Source organism: Coregonus clupeaformis, chromosome 7 (assembly GCF_020615455.1).
Source record: "Coregonus clupeaformis isolate EN_2021a chromosome 7, ASM2061545v1, whole genome shotgun sequence".
In the NCBI taxonomy this organism is placed as follows: domain Eukaryota; kingdom Metazoa; phylum Chordata; class Actinopteri; order Salmoniformes; family Salmonidae; genus Coregonus; species Coregonus clupeaformis.
In genome coordinates, this window is record NC_059198.1 from 11,613,077 (window position 1) to 11,633,224 (window position 20,148).

Sequence of the window (20,148 nt, forward strand, 5' to 3'; positions counted from 1 at the left end):
CTCCTAACCCTCTGTACCCTGCCCTTCTCTCTGTTCCTCTCCAATCCCTCTGTACCCTTCCCTTCTCTCTGTACCTCTTCTATCCCTCTGTACCCTGCCCTTCTCTCTGTTCCTCTCCTATCCCTCTGTACCCTGCCCTTCTCTCTGTACCTCTTCTATCCGTCTGTACCCTGCCCTTCTCTCTGTTCCTCTCCTATCCCTCTGTACCCTTCCCTTCTCTCTGTTCCTCTCCTAACCCCCTGTACCATTCCCTTCTCTCTGTTCCTCTCCTAACCCTCTGTACCCTTCCCTTCTCTCTGTTCCTCTCCTATCCCTCTGTACCCTGCCCTTCTCTCTATGCAACACCTTATATCTGGAAACCGTGCCACTGGCCTGCTGCTTACTGCAATTCCGCCCCAGCTCTAGTAGAGTACTGCTTATCACCCAACAGTGAAGATGACACCATACAGACCTACTGTACCTATATAATAGCCACAGTTGTCAGATCACATCATAACAATATACTGTTAAGTAAAATTTTTGGGGCTCAGTTTCTGCTTGTTTTGACTTTACCTTGTGTGGGTCCCAAATGGTACCCTATTCCCTATATAATGAACTACTTCTGGCCAGGGCCCTATATAGGGAATAGGGTGCCATTTGTGACGCATAACTTTTCTTGGCCTGAAACATTAAACAGCTTCTGTCAATTCTTTTGTTTTATCTCATTGTGTAGGAAGGTTTTCTGTTCTGGCCGAAGAACTTTACTCTCAGATAAAAATTGAATCTGGACAGGAAATGTAGCTGGAACAAAAGTTGCTATATTTAACCCTATCAGTTTCCTGGAGTGACAATAAACCACTATAGTTTTCATATTCTGGCTATGAATCATGAATCTCCATTGCTGAGTCGGGACATTCTAGAGATTAGATGGTGTACAGTTGTTTTCATGAAAAGGAGGAAAATCTATTGTTTCTGTATAAATGTCATGGCCAAGGTTTCTAAAGGTTAGGTTTTGTGGGTTTCAAAGGCTACGTCCCAAATGGCAGGCTATTCCCTGTGTAGTGCACTACTTTTGACTAGAAATGTTGTCAGAGGTAGTGCATTTGTAAAGGGAATAGGGTGCCATTTGGGACACAAATAATGACTGTAGTGAATAATAAATTGAATTGAATCAGTCTGGCATAGCCCCAACCTGTGTGGTGGCCTGGGGCTATATGTATCAAGCGTTTCAGAGTAGGAGTGCTGATCTAGGAACAGTCCCCCCATCCATATAATGTTATTCATTGTTATCTAAAAGGCAAGACTGATCCTAAATCAGCACTCCTTCTCTGAGACATTGGATACATCTGGCCCTGATCTGTAGGTTATACCCCTCTACCACTCTCTCCTAAAAAGTTGGTTGTCTTTGTGTGTCTTTGAGGATATTTTATTAGACTTGGTGTGTGTGTGTGTGTGTGTGGGGGGGGTGGTTAGGTCCCCTATGTGTGTTTAGATATCAGAACCCTCCAAACACTTTGCACATTTCACGTTACATCTCTCTCCTCTGATCTGTGTCTCTCGCACCATGTGAGCACAGATGCATTTGATCTAGGAGGAGTGTGTGTGCGTGCGTGTGTGTGTGTGTGTCTGTGTGTGTGTGTTATGTTGATCCGATGAAGCGTATCGCCGGCGTAGTGTGTGTTGATAACACAGTAAATGGCAGAGCATTCCTCCTTCCTAGAGAAAAGAAACACAAACGCACACACCAAACACACTCACAGCCCCACACACTACACACACAAGGGAGACCAAATCCCTAAATGCCCTACAAGCCTCTAGTTCACCACCATCCTGTTATCACAGATTCAACCTCCCGTCTCTCTCCAAAATAAACACTATATCTAACCCCTCTGTGTGTGTGTGTGTGTGTGTGTGTCTCAGTGTTTACACCCTAGATTGATCTGCTGCCCCCCCCTCTCAATTCAATTTCACCTCAATTTAAGGGGATTTATTGGCATGGGAAAAATATGTTTACATTGCCAAAGCAATGTCTCTCTCTCTCTCTCTCTCACTATCCTAATAAAGACTGTCTGTGTGTGAAGCACGGCTAGGACGTTTGAAGAGTAAAATGATGAGATCTGTCTGAAACTCTTTCCTCTCCTCCCTTCACCCCTCTCTTCTTTCTGATGAATAATGCAGGATGTGTTTGGCTACTCATTCTCCATTCCTCTTGTCTCCCTGTGTCTCCCAGGCTTTGAAGGACTATAAAGCCTCTCATGTTGTGTCTGGCCACCTAGCTTAGAGTCACATGAGGGATAAAATGGGGACGTGGGCAGTGTATCCCAAATAATGAGTTGACTAGTTACTTCTGCGTGGTGGCCTAAGGCTAGTTAAGAATATGTTTTTTGTTTAGTAGGTGGATCACAAGAAAGTATTTCAGTTTAGTGGCAGCAAACCCATGCCCTCAAGGCAACAGACTATGATTTTGGACAGTAAAGTAACATGTCTTAAAAAATCTCTCCTCTCCTATCATTCCTTGATCCCTCACTTCTTTCTTCTAAATGATGCGGGATACGGATTTATCTGTTTGGCTACTCATCCTCTATGTCCAGGGGATCTGCATTATAACCAGAACATGATACAAATAAGAATTCCTTACTTAAGGACACTTCAACTAGGCTCTGAATAAAGGTGTCCTACGCTGAAACATAAGCCTGTCGGTTTGTCCTGGAAATAAGCTCAAATCTATGCAGACACCAAGTGCTCCTTTTGTTTTTATTTTATTTGCCTGGATAGTCACCTGTTGGAAGTGTCCTGGGGTAAGGAATGTTTTTTGGATTATCAAGTCCCTCAGTCAAGAACCTGATTCCCTATTTGATCAAGCTGGGCTGAAGCGTGTTTGAGTACCCTTCCGTTCTCTGATTATAACATGTTGGTGTGTTGTGTCTGTCAGAGTTCCAGCAGGAGATGGATCCTAGGGTTAACTGTACCAAGAAGCTCCGTGTCCACATCAAGCAGGACCCATGGAACCTCCCCAGCAGTGTACAGGCCCTCACACACACCATCGCCAAGTTCGTAGAAGGTAAGATGCACACTCTGAGACCTTGAAAAAGCCTCTGTAATGAGTATGTCTCCATCTGCAGTAAAAGTCCACAGAGGTACTGTCAGATGAACCGATGTGGATGTGGTGGAGGAGTCAGGCGCAGGACACAGAGGCTTCGTCCAACAGACTTTACTAGTCAAAAGTGCAAAAATACAATACACGGCCTCGAAACAAACAGAGGCGAGTGAATACGTAAACCATGCGTAAACACTAAACAAACAAACAGAGCGTCAACACGCAGCTCCGAAATACAGGCAGACAACAACACACAATCTAACCAATACAAAACCGGGAACTTATAGGACACGTAATCAGAACACAAACAGACACAGGTGTACAAGACAGACCAAAGCAATCACACCACGAAACATTCAACGGTGGCAGCTAGTACTCCGGGGACGGCGAACGCCGAAGCCTGCCCGAACCAGGAGGAGGAGCAGTCTCGGCCGAAACCGTGACAGTACCCCCCCCTTGACGTGCGCCGACCCCGGCCTCGGGGATGGCCAGGAGGACGCGGACCCGGGCGCGTGGGATGCCCACGGTGGAACTCAGTCAGGAGGGATGGATCTAGGATGTCCCTCCTAGGCACCCAGCACCGTTCCTCCGGACCGTACCCCTCCCACTCCACGAGATACTGGAGACCACTCATCCGGCGCCTCGAGTCCAAGATGGTCCGGACCCTGTACGCCGGGGCCCCCTCGATGTCCAAAGGGGGCGGAGGGGTCTCTCCTATCTCATCTTCTTGGAGTGGGCCAGCTACCACCGGCCTGAGAAGAGACACATGGAACGAGGGGTTAATATTCTTGTACTCAATAGGCAGTTGTAACCTGTAACACACCTCGTTCAATCTTCTCAGGACTTTAAAGGGCCCCACAAACCGCCGACCCAGCTTCCGGCAGGGCAGGCGGAGGGGCAGGTTTCGAGTCGAGAGCCAGACTCGATCTCCCGGTGCGTACACCGGTCCCTCACTGCGGTGGCGATCGGCGCTCGCCTTTTGTTGACGGATGGCCCGCTGCAGATGGACATGGGCAGCGTCCCACGTCTCCTCCGAGCGCCCGAATCCACTCGTCCATCGCAGGGGCCTCGATCTGGCTCCTGCCACGGTGCCAGGACCGGCTGATACCCCTAAAACACACTGGAAAGGTGTTAAATTGGTGGAGGAGTGGCGGAGAGAGTTCTGGGCCATCTCTGCCCAGGGGATATACCTAGACCACTCCTCCGGCCGGTCCCGGCAATAGGACCTCGAAACCTACCCACATCCTGGTTGACTCGTTCAACCTGCCCATTGCTCTCTGGGTGGTACCCGAGGTAAGGCTCACCGAGACCCCCTAAGCGTTCCATGAACGCCCCCAGACTCTGGAGGTGAACTGGGGACCTCGGTCAGACACAATATCCTCGGGGACCCCATAGTGCCGGGAACACGTGGGTAAATAGGGCCTCGGCGGTCTGTAGGGCAGTAGGGAGACCCGGCATTGGGAGGAGACGACAGGCCTTGGAGAACCGATCCACAACGACCAAAATGGTGGTATTCACCTGGGAAGGGGGTAGGTCGGTTACAAAATCCACCGAGAGGTGGGACCATGGTCATTGTGGAACGGGCAGGGGATGTAACTTACCCTGGGCAAATGTCTAGGCGCCTTACACTGGGCGCACACCGAGCAGGAGGAGACATAAAACCCTCACATCCTTAGCTAACGTTGGCCACCAGTATTTCACGCTAAGGCAGTGCACTGTCCGGCCAATACCTGGATGTCCAGAGGAGGGTGATGTATGAGCCCAATAAATAAGACGATCACGAACCTCGAGCGGAACGTACGTCCGCCCCACAGGACACTCGGGGAGTAGGGTCGGTACGCAGTGCCCGCGCCGATTTCCGCATCGACCTCCCATACCACCGGAGCCACCAGACAAGACTCCGGCAGTATGGAAGTAGGCTCAATTTGCCCTCTCCTCTGTGTCATACCGCCGGGACAGGGGCGTCTGCCTTACCGTTCTGGGACCCTGGGATGTATGTGATCTTAAAAACAAACCGGGTCAGGAACATGTTCCACCTAGCCTGACGAGGGTTCAATCTCCTAGCTGCCCGGATGTACTCCAGGTTACGGTGATCAGTCAGAATGAGGAAAGGGTGTTGAGCCCCCTCAAGCCAATGCCTCCACACCTTTAGGGCCTGGACTACAGCTAACAGCTCCCTGTCCCCAACGTCACAATTGCGCTCCGCCCGAGCTGAGCTTCTTGGAGTAGAACGCACAGGGCGGAGCTTAGGTGCGTGCCGGACCGTTGTGACAGGACTGCCCCAATACCGGTCTCGGACGCGTCTACCTCTACTTGGAATGGTAAAGAGGGATCCGATGCGCCAGCACCGGGGCCGAGGTGAACAGGTTCTTCAGTTTGACAAATGCCCTGTCCGCCTCAGCTGACCACTGCAACGAACCGGACCCCCCTTTAGCAGGGACGTAATGGGAGCTGCAACCTGTCCAAAGCCCCGGATAAACCTCCGGTAGTAATTAGCAAAACCCAAGAACTGCTGCACCTCTTTTACAGTGGTTGGAGTTTGCCAATTACGCACGGCCGACACACGGTCTACCTCTATCTCCACACCAGACGCGGACAACCGATAACCCAAAAAGGAGACGGACTCCTGGAAGAACAGGCATTTCTCTGCCTTGACATACAAGTCATGCTCCAACAGTCTTCTCAACACTCGGCGCACCAGGGCTACATGCTCAGCTCGTGTAGAAGAGTACACTAGGATGTCGTCGATGTACACTACCACACCCTGCCCATGCATGTCCCGGAAAATCTCGTCAACAAAGGATTGGAAGACTGAAGGAGCATTCATTAACCCGTATGGCATGACGAGATACTGCGTAATGACCCGAGGTGGTGCTAAATGCCGTTTTCCATTCATCCCCCCTCCCTAATGCGCACCAGATTGTACGCGCTCCTGAGATCCAACTTTGTGAAGAACTGCGCTCCGCGTAATGATTCTGTCATAGTCGCAATCAGTGGAAGAGGGTAACTGTACTTAACCGTGATCTGATTGAGACTACGGTAATCAATACACGGGCGCAAACCCCCGTCCTTCTTCTTCACAAAGAAGAAACTTGAGGAAACCGGGGAAGTGGAGGACCGTATGTATCCCTGTGCCAAGGACTCGGCTATGTAAGTCTCCATAGCCGCAGTCTCCTCTTGAGACAGGGGATACACACGGCTCCGCGGAAGTGCCGCTCCTGTTTGGACCCCAACGGCCGGCTGTCTAGGGCGTGGACAGGAAAGGGGGCTTCTACCGGCCGAAGGGGAATTCCTAACCTATAACAAAATGTCTGATCAATAAAATTCCCAGCTGCGCCTGAATCTACTAGCGCCTTATGCTGGGAATGAGGTGCCACCTGTGGAAATCTCACAGGAATACTCATGTGACCAACAGAGAGCTCTGGGTAAGTGGGGCGCCTACTCACCTGAAATGACTCCCCAGTGCGTGACCTGTTGTCCCCTCTCCCAGGAGACCCTCCCCAGCACCTGGCCGCGGTGTGTCCTCCACGGCCACAGTTGGTGCAGGGGATGGCCCCCCTCGGGTTCTCTCTCCTCCTCTCTCTAGCGCCAGCAACCCCGAGCTCCATGGGAATCGGCTCGGAGGTGCTGGAGGGTGGAATGGACGACCCCCACTCGGGATGTCCGCGGGTAGCCAGCAGGGTGTCGAGACGGATGGAGATGTCCACCAACTGGTCGAAGGATAGGTTGGTGTCCCTGCAGGCCAGCTCACGACGAACGTCCTCTCGTAGGCTACACCGGTAATGGTCGATGAGGGCCCTCTCATTCCACCCCGCATCCGCCGCTAGAGTCCGGAACTCCAGGGCGAACTCCTGTGCGCTCCTCTTCCACTGTCGGAGGTGGAACAGACGCTCCCCCGCCACCTTTCCCTCAGGTGGGTGATCGAAGACAGCCCTGAAGCGGCGGGAGAACTCCGCGTAGGTGATGGTAGCGGCGTCTATTCCCTCCATTCGGCGTTGGCCCACTCCAACGCCTTGCCGGATAGACAGGAGATGAGGGCGGAGACGCCTCGTATCCCGAGGGCGCTGGGTGTAGGGTAGCCAGGTAAAGTTCCACCTGCAGGAGGAACCCCCTGACACCCGGCTGCAGAACCGTCATATGCCCTCGGGAGCGAGAGCCGAATGCCCCTGGGTTCCGGTGCTGAGAGAGGAGGACTGGCCGTTGGTGATGGGATGGTGTAAGAAGACGTGGGCACCTCCCCAGTAACCAACCGGCGCAGAGTGTTGGACACCTCGTCCATGGCGGACCCAAGTTGCCGGATCATGGTGTCCTGATAGCTGATCCGTTCCTCCAGCGACTTGGGTGTCGCAGCTGCTCCTGCTGACTCCATGGTTGGTGTGTTGTTCTGTCAGAAATAACCGATGTGGATGTGGTGGAGGAGTCAGGCGCAGGACACAGAGGCTTCGTCCAACAGACTTTACTAGTCAAAAGTGCAAAAATACAATACACGGCCTCGAAACAAACAGAGGCGAGTGAATACGTAAACCATGCGTAAACACTAAACAAACAAACAGAGCGTCAACACGCAGCTCCGAAATACAGGCAGACAACAACACACAATCTAACCAATGCAAAACCGGGAACTTATAGGACACGTAATTAGAACACAAACAGACACAGGTGTACAAGACAGACCAAAGCAATCACACCACGAAACATTCAACGGTGGCAGCTAGTACTCCGGGGACGGCGAACGCCGAAGCCTGCCCGAACCAGGAGGAGGAGCAGTCTCGGCCGAAACCGTGACAGGTACAAACTCGAAGCAGTGTACCATACAGTACACACAGAACATTGGACACAAAGGCCTTCATCCATACATTAGCCAAGTTGGAAGGTTAGTGCTGAATATGGTGCACACACACCAGATACAACAAAACTCAGAACACCACACCAGATACAACAAAACTCAGAACACCACACCAGATACAACAAAACTCAGAACACCACACCAGATACAACAAAACTCAGAACACCACACCAGATACAACAAAACTCAGAACACCACACCAGATACAACAAAACTCAGAACACCACACCAGATACAACAAAACTCAGAACACCACACCAGATACAACAAAACTCAGAACACCACACCAGATACAACAAAACTCAGAACACCACACCAGATACAACAAAACTCAGAACACCACACCAGATACAACAAAACTCAGAACACCACACCAGATACAACAAAACTCAGAACACCACACAAGATACAACAAAACTCAGAACACCACACCAGATACAACAAAACTCGGAATACCACACCAGATACAACAAAACTCGGAACACCACACCAGATACAACAAACTCAGAACACCATACTTTGGGCAACAAAACTCAGTACACCGCACCAGCTACATCAAAACTCAGAACACCACATCTTGGACAACAAAAGCACTACACACTTGATTTACTACACACAAAACTGGAGGTAGTTCTGTCTGGCCTGAAACCAAAGCAACTCTGGCCTACACACAGAACAGTTGCATAAATATAAAGGTCATAACAGTTTGAGATGAAACCACTAAAACTGAGTTATAGAGCAGAAGCCTTTCCCTGGTTAGTCCTTAGCACCCCAAATGCAGTGTCAGTAAGTATGCATACCCCTTGACTTATTCCACATTTTGTTGTTACAGCCTGAATTCAAAATATAATCAATATTTTGTATTTCTCACCCATCTACAAACAATAACCCATAATGACAAAGTGAAAACATGTTTTTAGAAATGTTTGCACATTTATTGAAAATGAAACACAGAAATATTCATTTACATAAGTATTCACACCCCTGAGTCAATACATGTTAGAATCACTTTTGGCAGTGATTATAGTTGTGAGTCTTTCTGGGTAAGTCTGTAAGAGCTTTCCCCACCTGGATTGTACAATATTTGCCCATTATTCTTTTCAAAATTCTTCAAGCGCTGTCAAATTGGTTGTTTATTTTTATTTTTTTATTTTTACCTTTATTTAACTAGGCAAGTCAGTTAAGAACAAATTCTTATTTACAATGACGGCCTACACCGGCCAAACCCGGACGACGCTGGGCCAATTGTGCGCCGCCTTATGGGACTCCCAATCACGGCCGGTTGTGATACAGCCTGGAATCGAACCAGGGAGTCTAGTGACGCCTCAAGCACTGAGATGCAGTGCCTTAGACCACTGCGCCACTCGGGAGCCCGAGTGATCATTGATAGACAACCATTTTCAAGTCTTGCCATAGATTTTCAAGCAGATTTAAGTCAAAACTGTAACTCGGCCACTCAGGAACATTTACTGTCTTCTTGGTAAGCAACTCCAGTGTAGATTTTTCCTTGTGTTTTAGGTTATTGTCCTGCTGAAAGTTGAATTCATCTCCCAGTGTCTGGTGGAAAGCAGACTGAACCAGGTTTTCCTCTAGGATTTTGCCTGTGCTTAGCTCCATTCCGTTTATTTTTTATCCTGAAAAACTCCCCAGTCCTTAACGATTACAAGCATATCCATAACATGATGCAGCCACCACTATGCTTGAACATATGGATTTGCCCCAAACATAAGAATTTGTATTCAGGACAAAAAGTGAATTGCTTTGCCACATTACTTTAGTGCCTTGTTGCAAACAGGATGCATGTTTTTGAATATTCTTATTCTGTACATGCTTCCTTTTTTCCACTCTGTCAATTAGGTTAGTATTGTGGAGGAACTACAATGTTGTGATCCATCCTTAGTTTTCTATCACAGCCATTAAAGTCATCATTGGCCTCATGGTGAAATCATGTTAAACACAATTATTGCACACAGAGGGAGTCCATGCAATTTATGTAACTTGTTAAGTACATTTTAACTTAACTAGGCTTGCCGTAACAAAGGGGTTGAATACTTATTGACTCAAGACATTTCAGCTTTTCATTTTTAATTAATTTGTTTAAAAAAATGTAATAATAATTTGACTTTGACATGATGTGGTATTGTGTGTAGGCCAGTGACCAATTATAAAAAAAATTGTCAGGCTGTAACACAACAAAATATGGAAAATGTCAAGGGGTGTGAATACTTTCTGAAGGCACTGTATATTAATCCAACATCCTGACACTATTTATTTATGTTGGAGTGTGTGTGTTTTGTGTGAATTAAGTGCGCATGTTTGTGCCTTAATCCCTGATCAGATGACTTTGTGTGTGACTTAGTGTGTGTGTGTGTGTGTGTGTGTGTGTGTGTGTGTGACTTTGTGTGACTTTGTGTGTGTGAGAGGAGAGTAGAAATAAGCAGTGTAATAGCATACTACAGCTTGGCTTGTTTACAATAGCCTAACCTCTCATGGTGATTTTCTCACCTCTCATGGTGCCAAGGTTTTTACTGTTCCATTAATACCACTGGGGCTTTGATATGACTATAAACACACACAGATTCATGTTATCTTTGTGGTTCAGTTATGATGTTAAGTCTCTACTATCTAGAAATAATGGGGTGGTTGGTGGGAGCCATCCTATCAGGTTTTATGGGTCAGAAGAACCAAAGTATCAGGAAGTCTCCATGGGAGTCTAACCTTGGTTTGTCCTTCACTATTTCAGAGGTGAAGACACGACTGCTCTTGGTCCTACTGCAGTACACAGGTTGGTTTTCCTCTCCTCTTAAATGCCTTGGATGTAAAAACAATGTACAGTTTATAGGGATAGACACACACACACACACACACACACACACACCACAGTATCCTCAATACACACATCTACAATGAAACAGAAGAGTGAAAGTGAATTATAGGGACTAAACTACAGAACATCCACATAGCTCTCTCTCTACACAGTAATTATGACACTAGCTAAGTCCTCCTAAAATTCCTACAGGATTTTTTTGGGGTCTTGACAAAGTCCCTCATGATCCCATTACAGCACCCTTAACAACACAGAATATCTCCCTATTTCTCAAGGTTATGGAGTGAACAGAAAATAATGTGGAGTGTAGGAAGCACATTATGAATTCTATTGGAGATTTCTGAACCCATTTTAAAATGAGTGGATTGCTTAACTTCTCCTTGCAGGCTATTTTTCAGGATATTATGGCGCCAGGCAATTATCTTCAGCTCGAGACCCACCTGTCTTTTGACTCCATGTATTTCAGATTCATGTTTAATGCCCAACTGACTTGAACGTTGATCACAATTGAACATTGAACTTTGAAAAAGTTTTGACCGACCCAAGGAGTTAATGTAATTTGTGTTCAGCATCGATAACAAGTTAATTTTCTCTCACACACCTCCCCTATCTCTGTCTCTTCCTCTCTCTCCCTCCCTCTCCTCTCCCTCCCTCCCTCCCCCTCCATCCCTCCTTCCCTCTCTCTAGACTCAGAGATCCAGTTGAGGAGAGATATGGTGTTCTGTCAGTCTCTGGTAGCAGCTGTGTGTGCCTTCTCCCAACACCTACTGGCTGTTCTCAACCAGGTAACAGAGTGTGTGCATGTGTGCCTGTGTGTGTGCGTTTCAAAATTGCTGTAACTTTCCCAAAATTCCCAGATTTTCCAGAAATCCTAGTTGGAAGATTCCCAGAATCAGGAGGCAATGAGCAGGAAGTCCGGAATCCGCCGGGAATTTGGGGAAAGTTACTGGAATTTTGCAACCCTACAGCTAGCTTAACCTTTTAACCATCCCTCCTTCCCCCCCTCCAGACCCAGGGATCGGGCAGGGAGGCAGATCCAGAGGCCCCGGACCCCCAGGATCCTCAGGAGGCCCAGGAGGCAAGCCGACGGTGGCTGGAACAGATAGCCTCCGCTGGGCTACTTCTCCACTTCCAGTCCCTCCTCTCTCCCAACCTGGTGAGTGACTGGCAGACAGGCAGGCAGGCAGCTACCAACCACCCCTGGACACACTCATTGTATATTGAGGCTAAATATGATTGTTTTGCAACACAAAAAAGGCTAAGATGTTGCCCCCAAATATTCCACATCATTTAAAATACTCTGCACGGCACCTGATTCAAAACTAGATTAGAATACTGCAGAGTATATTGTAAGCCAGCCACTAGAGCCCTGTTATTTCTGTACCAGAGGAGATGCTTGGTGGCCTCACTTCATCTCATCTCCACACCAAATCAGCTCCAAAACAAAGACACAAACAAACCTAGTGCTCCTGTGTGTATGTGACCGCCCGCAGTGGAGTTGGGTTGATTGTGTATGTGTGTGTGTGTGTGTGTGTGTGTGTGTGTGTGTGTGTGTGTGTGTGTGTGTGTGTGTGTGTGTGCATGCGTGAGTACGAGTGTGTACGTGCGTTCCTGCGTGTGTACTGGTCCGCCAGAAGAGGGGTGAGACAGAAGAGGGGTGAGACAGTGACGTTAGGTTGATTGTGGTTGTGAACAGCCATGTCATTGTACTGCGACTGTCCTCAGAGGAGCTTTGTCCTCTTGTTTAATGAGGGGAGTTGGCTTGGCCCTCCTAGTGTCCTACACCCAATACTGCACCTCCTTGGTTCTGCAACCCCACAATATGTAGCTCTGTAGCCCTGTTTAGCACTGCTGTGTTGGTACAGTCCAGTACAGGATAACCGATAATAGAGCAGATTTGACCTCTGTCACTCCCAACACACGTACACCTACATTAGGATAGTTGCAGAACTCGTAGTTTTAGTCAATTCTTGATAAGTGCACTTTGTTTAAGAGCACTAGAGCACTACAGTTTGTCATTGTGTTAGAGAGAGAGAGAGAGAGAATTTTCATTTCAAAGTGTAACTTCACCCACTTAGAAAACAGAGGAGGATGAAGAGTTTTGCCCCCTGGCCTGAAAGGGATAATATCATTCAGAAAGCAATTATGTTTCCCAGTGATATTTTATAATCATTATTTATACACTGACTGAATGGTTGAGATAGCCGAAGTGTAATTTAAAGTGAAAGAAGTGGAGCCTAGGCATTTGGAATTTTCTGCTTTTCAGAAGTTGAACTCCATTTAATTTGAGACAGGATTGGATTGGAGTCAGTGACAGTGTTAAGTGTGTTTTGGATGAGAGTCTGTGTGGAGGTTAAGAAGTGTGTGTAGGCTAAGAGGAACACTTCTCTCTCTCTCTCTCTCTCTCTCTCTCTCTCTCTCTCTCTCTCTCTCTCTCTCTCCTCTCTCTCCTCTCTCTCTCTCTCTCTCTCTCTCTCTCTCTCTCTCTCTCTCTCTCTCTCTCTCTCTCTCTCTCTCTCTCTCCTTCCCCTCTCTCTACTTTCCACATCTTAACTCTAAGCAGAGGCACTGTACCTGCAGGTGCAAGCAAACATGAAAGGCAGTGGTGTGTGTGTGCATGCCGAACCGCTCTCGATAAACCTGCCCACGCACACCAGCTCAAGGTAGTGGTTGGTTCCTGGGCAGCGACGGCCATGCTCTCTGTTCTCACACGACAGTCAGTCAGGGCATCCCTAATGTGTCTTTAGAAACACTTTCATCCTCACCCATAGATACATAATGCTACGGCTACACTGTTTATTAGAGAGGGGGAGGGGTAGAAAGAGAGGGGGAGGGGGGAAAGAGGGGGGAGGGAGAGAGAGAGGAGGAGAGAGGGGGAGAGAGAGAGAGAGAGAGAGGGGAGAGAGAGAGAGGGGGAGGGAGAGAGGGGGAGGGAGAGAGAGAGAGAGAGGGGGGAAGGAGAGAGAGAGGCGAGAGAGAGAGAGGGAAGGGGGAGAGAGAGAGAGGGGGAAGTAAGAGGGAGAGAGAGAGATGGAAATATATAGAAAAGAGAGGGAGAGCAAGAGAGGAGGAGTGTGACAGAGGAGAGAGAGGAGCGGATAGCCACTAACCAAAGCGTTCCTCTCCTCTGTGTCTGGCTGGGAGCAGATGTGCTAGTTCTTTGTGTGAGAGGATGTTGAGACGGATGTTGGAAAAAGAAGCAGACACACACACCATGCACGTATCCCTTCTGTATATATTTAACACACACAAACAGGTAAACAAGCTGCTTGTTTTTCTGAGAGGAAAATGGAATGGGAAGGGAAGCGACACACATTCTCTCACACACTGACACACTGTTGTGTGTTTCTCTGTCTCAAACACACATTATCTTACACACACTGTTGTGTGTTTCTCTGTGCAGACTGATGAGCAAGCCATGATGAAGGATTGACTGACTGATTGATTGTGTTTCCCTCTACAGACTGATGGGCAGGCCATGTTGGAGGATTGACTGACTGATTGGTTATGTTTCCCTCTACAGACTGATGGGAGGCCATGTTGGAGGGTTGACTGACTGATTGATTGTGTTTCCCTCTACAGACTGATGGGAGGCCATGTTGGAGGATTGACTGACTGATTGATTGTGTTTCCCTCTACAGACTGATGGGAGGCCATGTTGGAGGATTGACTGACTGATTGATTGTGTTTCCCTCTACAGACTGATGGGAGGCCATGTTGGAGGATTGACTGACTGATTGATTGTGTTTCCCTCTACAGACTGATGGGAGGCCATGTTGGAGGATTGACTGACTGATTGATTGTGTTTCCCTCTACAGACTGATGGGAGGCCATGTTGGAGGATTGACTGACTGATTGATTGTGTTTCCCTCTACAGACTGATGAGCAGGCCATGTTGGAGGATACTCAGGTAGCTCTGATTGACTTGGAGAAAGTCACCTTCTACTTCCGACAGTTTGAAGGAGAACCACTGGTTGCAAGTATGTATGGAGAGACACGATACTGCACTACATACTGTAAATCTATAGGACCCCGGTCCCTACTCAATTCATTTAGAAGACTGTAAATTCAATTCATTTCAATTACATTCAGCTCAGCTTCATTCAATCCCATTTGGCTTGTTGTGTTCCCTGCTGTATATAACATGTTGTTCATACTTGTTATGTTCCCATCTTTATGACTACGCCCCAAATGGTACCTATTGCCCATATAAAGGGAATAGGATTGCATTTGTGACGCAGTCTATGTATGGCCGTATACCCTTGTTGTCTCTCTCTCCCAGACATGCCCATGTCGTATGCTGTGGAGGGGACCCGCCAGGCCCTGAAGGTCTGTTTCTACCTGGAGACGTTCTACTTCTCCCAGCTACCCCAGCGCCTCCGGAACGGAGGAGGATTCAAGATCTACCCTGTCCTATTCACCCAGGGTAAGACACAGCTTGGCCAACAGGGCTATTATCATAATGACACTCAGTGAAGGAACGCTGATCTAGGATCAGTTTTGCCTTTTATCATGATGAAGACCATTACATGGAAGGGGGGAACTGATATATAAGTGCATTCTCGTAATTATTTGTCTTTCTTCTTCTCTAGCATTTCACATATGTTTTATTTCTTATCTATATTACTACCTCTATTGTGCATGATTGGGAAGGAGCTCGCAAGTTAGGCATTTCACTGTACTGTTTTACACCTGCTGGATCCTGTGCATGTGACAGTAAAACTAGAGTGCTGTATCTCTGCAGTAACACGTCTCTCTCTTCCCCTCTCTCCTCTCCCCCTCTCTCCTCACCCCCTCACTCCTTGCTCTCTCTCTCCACTCTCTCTCTCTGTCTCCTCTCCCCCTCTCTCCTCTATCTCTATCTCCTCCCCCTCTCTTCTCTCTCTCACTCTCTCCTCTCCCCCTCTCTCCTCTCTGTCTCCTCTCCCCCTCTCTCCTCTCTGTCTCCTCTCCCCCTCTCTCCTCTATCTCTCTCTCCTCCCCCTCTCTTCTCTCTCTCTCACTCTGTCTCCTCTCCCCCTCTCTCCTCTATCTCTCTCCTCCCCTCTCTTCTCTCTCTCACTCTGTCTCCTCTCCCACTCTCTCCTCTCTGTCTCCTCTCCCCCTCTCTCCTCTATCTCTCTCTCCCCCCCTCTCTTCTCTCTCTCACTCTGTCTCCTCTCCCCCTCTCTCCTCTATCTCTCTCTCCTCCCCCTCTCTTCTCTCTCTCACTCTGTCTCCTCCCCCCCTCTCTCCTCTCTTTCTCCTCTCTCTCCTCTCTCTCTCTCTCTCTCTCTTTCTCCTCTCTCCCTCTCTCATCTCTCTCTCTCTCCTCTCTCGCTCTCTCTCCTCCTCCCCCTCTCTCTCTCTCTCGCTCTCCTCTCTCTCTCTCTCTCTCTCTCTCTCTCTCTCTCTCTCTCTCTCTCTCTCTCTCTCTCTCTCTCTCTCTCTCTCTCCTCTCCCCCTCTCTCCTCTTTCTCTGTACTGTCTGTCTGTAGCTCTGGAGAGTATGGAAGGGTATTACTACAGGGATAGTGTGTCTGTAGAGGAATACCAAGCTCAGATCAACTCTGCCTCGCTGGACAAAGTCAAACAGTACTACAAGAGACTGAGGTATGGACTGCTAGTACACACACACACACACACACACATACGCACGTTCTCTGGTCTCCACCCTTTGCGAAAGACTTCTCCCGACGTCTCCCATTGACAGGCTGATATGATTGATATGACTTCTATAGTTTTACTTCCTTCCTGTCTGCCCAGTGTTCTGTTCCTCTGTGTGTGTGGTTGTGTATGTTCTGTTTCTGTCCTGAAGGAGAAACAGCAGAGACATTAGAGCTGCTCTCTGCATGTTGTCTAATATACTTTGACACAACATCCCATTCCAGCACACACACACATGCTTGCGCGTACGCACACACACATACTCATACACACACACTCATGCGCACACACACACACACACACACACACACACACACACACACACACACACACACACACACACACACACACACACACACACACATTCTGGCACCTGGCTGCCACCCAGAACACACAGCAGGCCAGAAAGGTGATTGGCTGAATAGGCACAGCGGAACTGTGCTGTGATTGATCGAGAACAGCACAGCAGGCCAGCACCTTGATTGGCTGAAAGCACCCAGCGTGTCAGCACGATGATGGTGATGGAGTACCACTGCAGAGCCGGATGGACTCGGTTTCCTCACGCCCCATTGGCACACACACCTGGGACCCTGCCCTGATTGGCTACCCACCCCCATTGAAATAATGAAATGGAAATGATATACAGGGTTTCAATAAGATTCCGAACATCTGTGAGAATTGGAAATCTGGGGGTGTGACTATATAGTGCAGTACTTTTGACCAGAGCCTTATGTGTCCTGGTCAAAAGTAGAGCATTATAAAGGGAATAAGGTGCCATTTGGGAAGCAGCCGTGGAGTGTTTTAATACATCTTTCCCATCTCTATCTCTCTACCCCCCATCTGGGTGACCCATGAAGTACTGTCATATCTCTGTGATATGAGGGCTAAATATCAATGGCTGTTTATATTAAAGCAAAAGAAGTGAGATTTCAGAAGATGTGGGAAAACTAACGTTTTAGTTCTTCAATGTGTGTCTGTCTGTTAGGAGGGGTAAGCGATCTGTGTCTTGCCAAGGCTCTTCGTCTTATCGTCTTTGATGATAGGGAGATGATCAGAGTAGCCCTGAGGGCACCGCCAGACAGACACAGTGGGAATATTGAGAGGATCAGTGTTGAAATCAGTTCTATTATTGTTAATTAAGGGGTAAAAAGCAGCTTTGGCAAATGGTCTCCTATCAGTTTCTGTTAGTCCAGATAAGATTTACATTTACATCTTATCCAGAGTGACTTCCAGTTAGTGCATTCATCTTAAGATAGTTTTGTGGGACAATCACATATCTGTCATAGTAAGTACATCTTTCCTCAATAAAGTAGCTATCAGCAAAGTCTGTGCTAGTAAGGGGGAAAAGTGTGAGTGTTAGTTCACAAAATGCTTTTTTGTTGTTGTTTTTTTACCGGGGGGGCGAGGGGGGTGTGATGTGGGATTATTTAAGATACTCTTTGAAGAGGCAGGGTTTCAGATGTTTTCGGAAGATGGGCAAGAGACTCTGCTGTCCTAGCTTCAGGGGGAAGCTGGTTGCACCATTGCTTAGAGTATAGGAGATGTGTGGCTGTCTCACAAAGCAGTGAAAACCGAGAGAATATTATTCTGCTTTCGGACTGTAACACCAGTGTTACACTAGTGTATACACCCTTTTGCTATACTAGGGAAATTGTGTTTCCGTAGCTAAGGCTGAGAGTGAGGATTTGTGAAGAGCAGAATCAACAATCTCGGCGTAATCAAGACAGTTGCTTTGTGAGAAACTAATAAAGTCCACACTTGTTGTGTAAATGCCAGCTGAAAAGTACCAGTGGCCTGGCTTTGGCCCCAAGTGAGACACAGGTGCTGGCCCGCATTGATGGAAACAGAAAAGTCTGAGCCTTTTGGGTAAAATGTTGGTGTAAATCCTGTATGGAATTGTGCCATAAGTGTGATAGCTTAGTTCCCTATCTGGACACTAGGCTACTCTCAGTTCTAGCAGTAGAGACGGCCAATAAAAGCTTGAGGTAGAGGTTGCCCCTAACCACATATCTAGGACCAGATTAGTCTACTCCTTACATTAAAGTGATCCTTCGAGATTTTGTCAATGAAGCCCTTTATCTAGTTCCCCAGAGTCAAATGAACGCATGGATACCATTTTTATGTCTCTGCATCCAGTATGATGGAAGTTAGACGTAGTTTCGCAAGCCAATGCTAACTAGCATTAGCGCAATGACTGGAAGTCTATAGTATTTACAGTTGAAGTCGGAAGTTTACATACACTTAGGTTGGAGTCATTAAAACTCGTTTTTTCAACCACTCCACAAATGTCTTGTTAACAAACTATAGTTTTGGCAAGTCGGTGCATGACACAAGTAATTTTTCCAACAATTGTTTACAGACAAATTATTTCACTTATAATTTACAGTATCACAATTCCAGTGGGTCAGAAGTTTACATACACTAAGTTGACTGTGCCTTTAAACAGCTTGGAAAATTCCAGAAAATGATGTCATGGCTTTAGAAGCTTCTGGTAGGCTAATTGACATCATTTGAGTCAATTGGAGGTGTACCTGTGGATGTATTCAAGGCCTACCTTCAAACTCAGTGCCTCTTTGCTTGACATCATGGGAAAATCAAAAGAAATCAGCCTAGACCTCCACAAGTCTGGTTCATCCTTGGGAGCAATTTCCAAATGCCTGAAGGTACCACGTTCATCTGTACAAACAATAGTATGCAAGTATAAACACCATGGGACCATGCAGCCGTCATCCCGCTCAGGAAGGAAACACATTCTGTGTCCTAGAGATGAACGTACTTTGGTGCGAAAAGTGCAAATCAATCCCAGAACAACAGCAAAGGACCTTGTGAAGATGCTGGAGGAAACAGGTACAAAGTATCAATATCCACAGTAAAACGAGTCCTATATCGACATAACCTGAAAGGCCACTCAGCAAGGAAGAAGCCACTGCTCCAAAACCGCCATAAAAAAGCCAGACTACGGATTGCAACTGCACATGGGGACAAAGATCGTACTTTTTGGAGAAATGTCCTCTGGTCTGATGAAAAACAAATAGAACTGTTTGGCCATAATGACCATCGTTATGTTTGGAGGAAAAAGGGGGCACTTGCAAGCCGAAGAACACCGCTTTTTCAGTTCTGCCCACAAATGTTCTATAGGATTGTGGTCAGGGCTTTGTGATGGCCACTCCAATACCTTGACTTTGTTGTCCTTAAGCCATTTTGCCACAACTTTGGAAGTATGCTTGGGGTCTTTGTCCATTTGGAAGACCCATTTGCAACCAAGATTTAACTTCCTGACTGACGTCTTGAGATGTTGCTTCAATATATCCACATCATTTTCCTTCCTGATGCCATCTATTTTGTGAAGTGCACCAGTCCCTCCTGCAGCAAAGCACCCCCACAGCATGATGCTGCCACCCCCGTGCTTGACGGTTGGGGTGTGCAATTTGGAGGCCTATAAACCTGACTCAGTTACACCAGCTCTGTCAGGAGGAATGGGCCAAAATTCACCCAACCTATTGTGGGAAGCTTGTGGAAGGCTACCCGAAACGTTTGACCCAAGTTAAACAATTTAAAGGCAATGCTACCAAATACTAATTGAGTGTATGTAAACTTCTGACCCACTGGGAATGTGATGAAAGAAATAAAAGCTGAAATAAATCATTCTCTCTAGTATTATTTTGACATTTCACATTCTTAAAATAAAGTGGTGATCCTAACTGACCTATGACAGGGAATTTTTTACTTGGATTTAAATGTCAGGAATTGTGA

General features: G+C 47.4%; 1 protein-coding gene across 2 annotated transcripts in view; it reads left to right on the forward strand.

Moving 5' to 3' along the window:
• The window catches only part of prex2 (phosphatidylinositol-3,4,5-trisphosphate-dependent Rac exchange factor 2), a 232,533-nt gene that overhangs the window by 161,680 nt on the left and 50,705 nt on the right, over window positions 1–20,148 (forward strand). For both annotated transcript variants that reach the window (XM_041880313.2, XM_045221164.1), the window contains exons 30-36: window positions 2,912–3,040; window positions 10,666–10,707; window positions 11,437–11,534; window positions 11,759–11,905; window positions 14,627–14,729; window positions 15,032–15,175; window positions 16,227–16,341. In XM_041880313.2, the coding sequence (XP_041736247.1) occupies window positions 2,912–3,040; window positions 10,666–10,707; window positions 11,437–11,534; window positions 11,759–11,905; window positions 14,627–14,729; window positions 15,032–15,175; window positions 16,227–16,341 (778 nt within the window). The remainder of the gene's footprint in view (window positions 1–2,911; window positions 3,041–10,665; window positions 10,708–11,436; window positions 11,535–11,758; window positions 11,906–14,626; window positions 14,730–15,031; window positions 15,176–16,226; window positions 16,342–20,148) is intronic.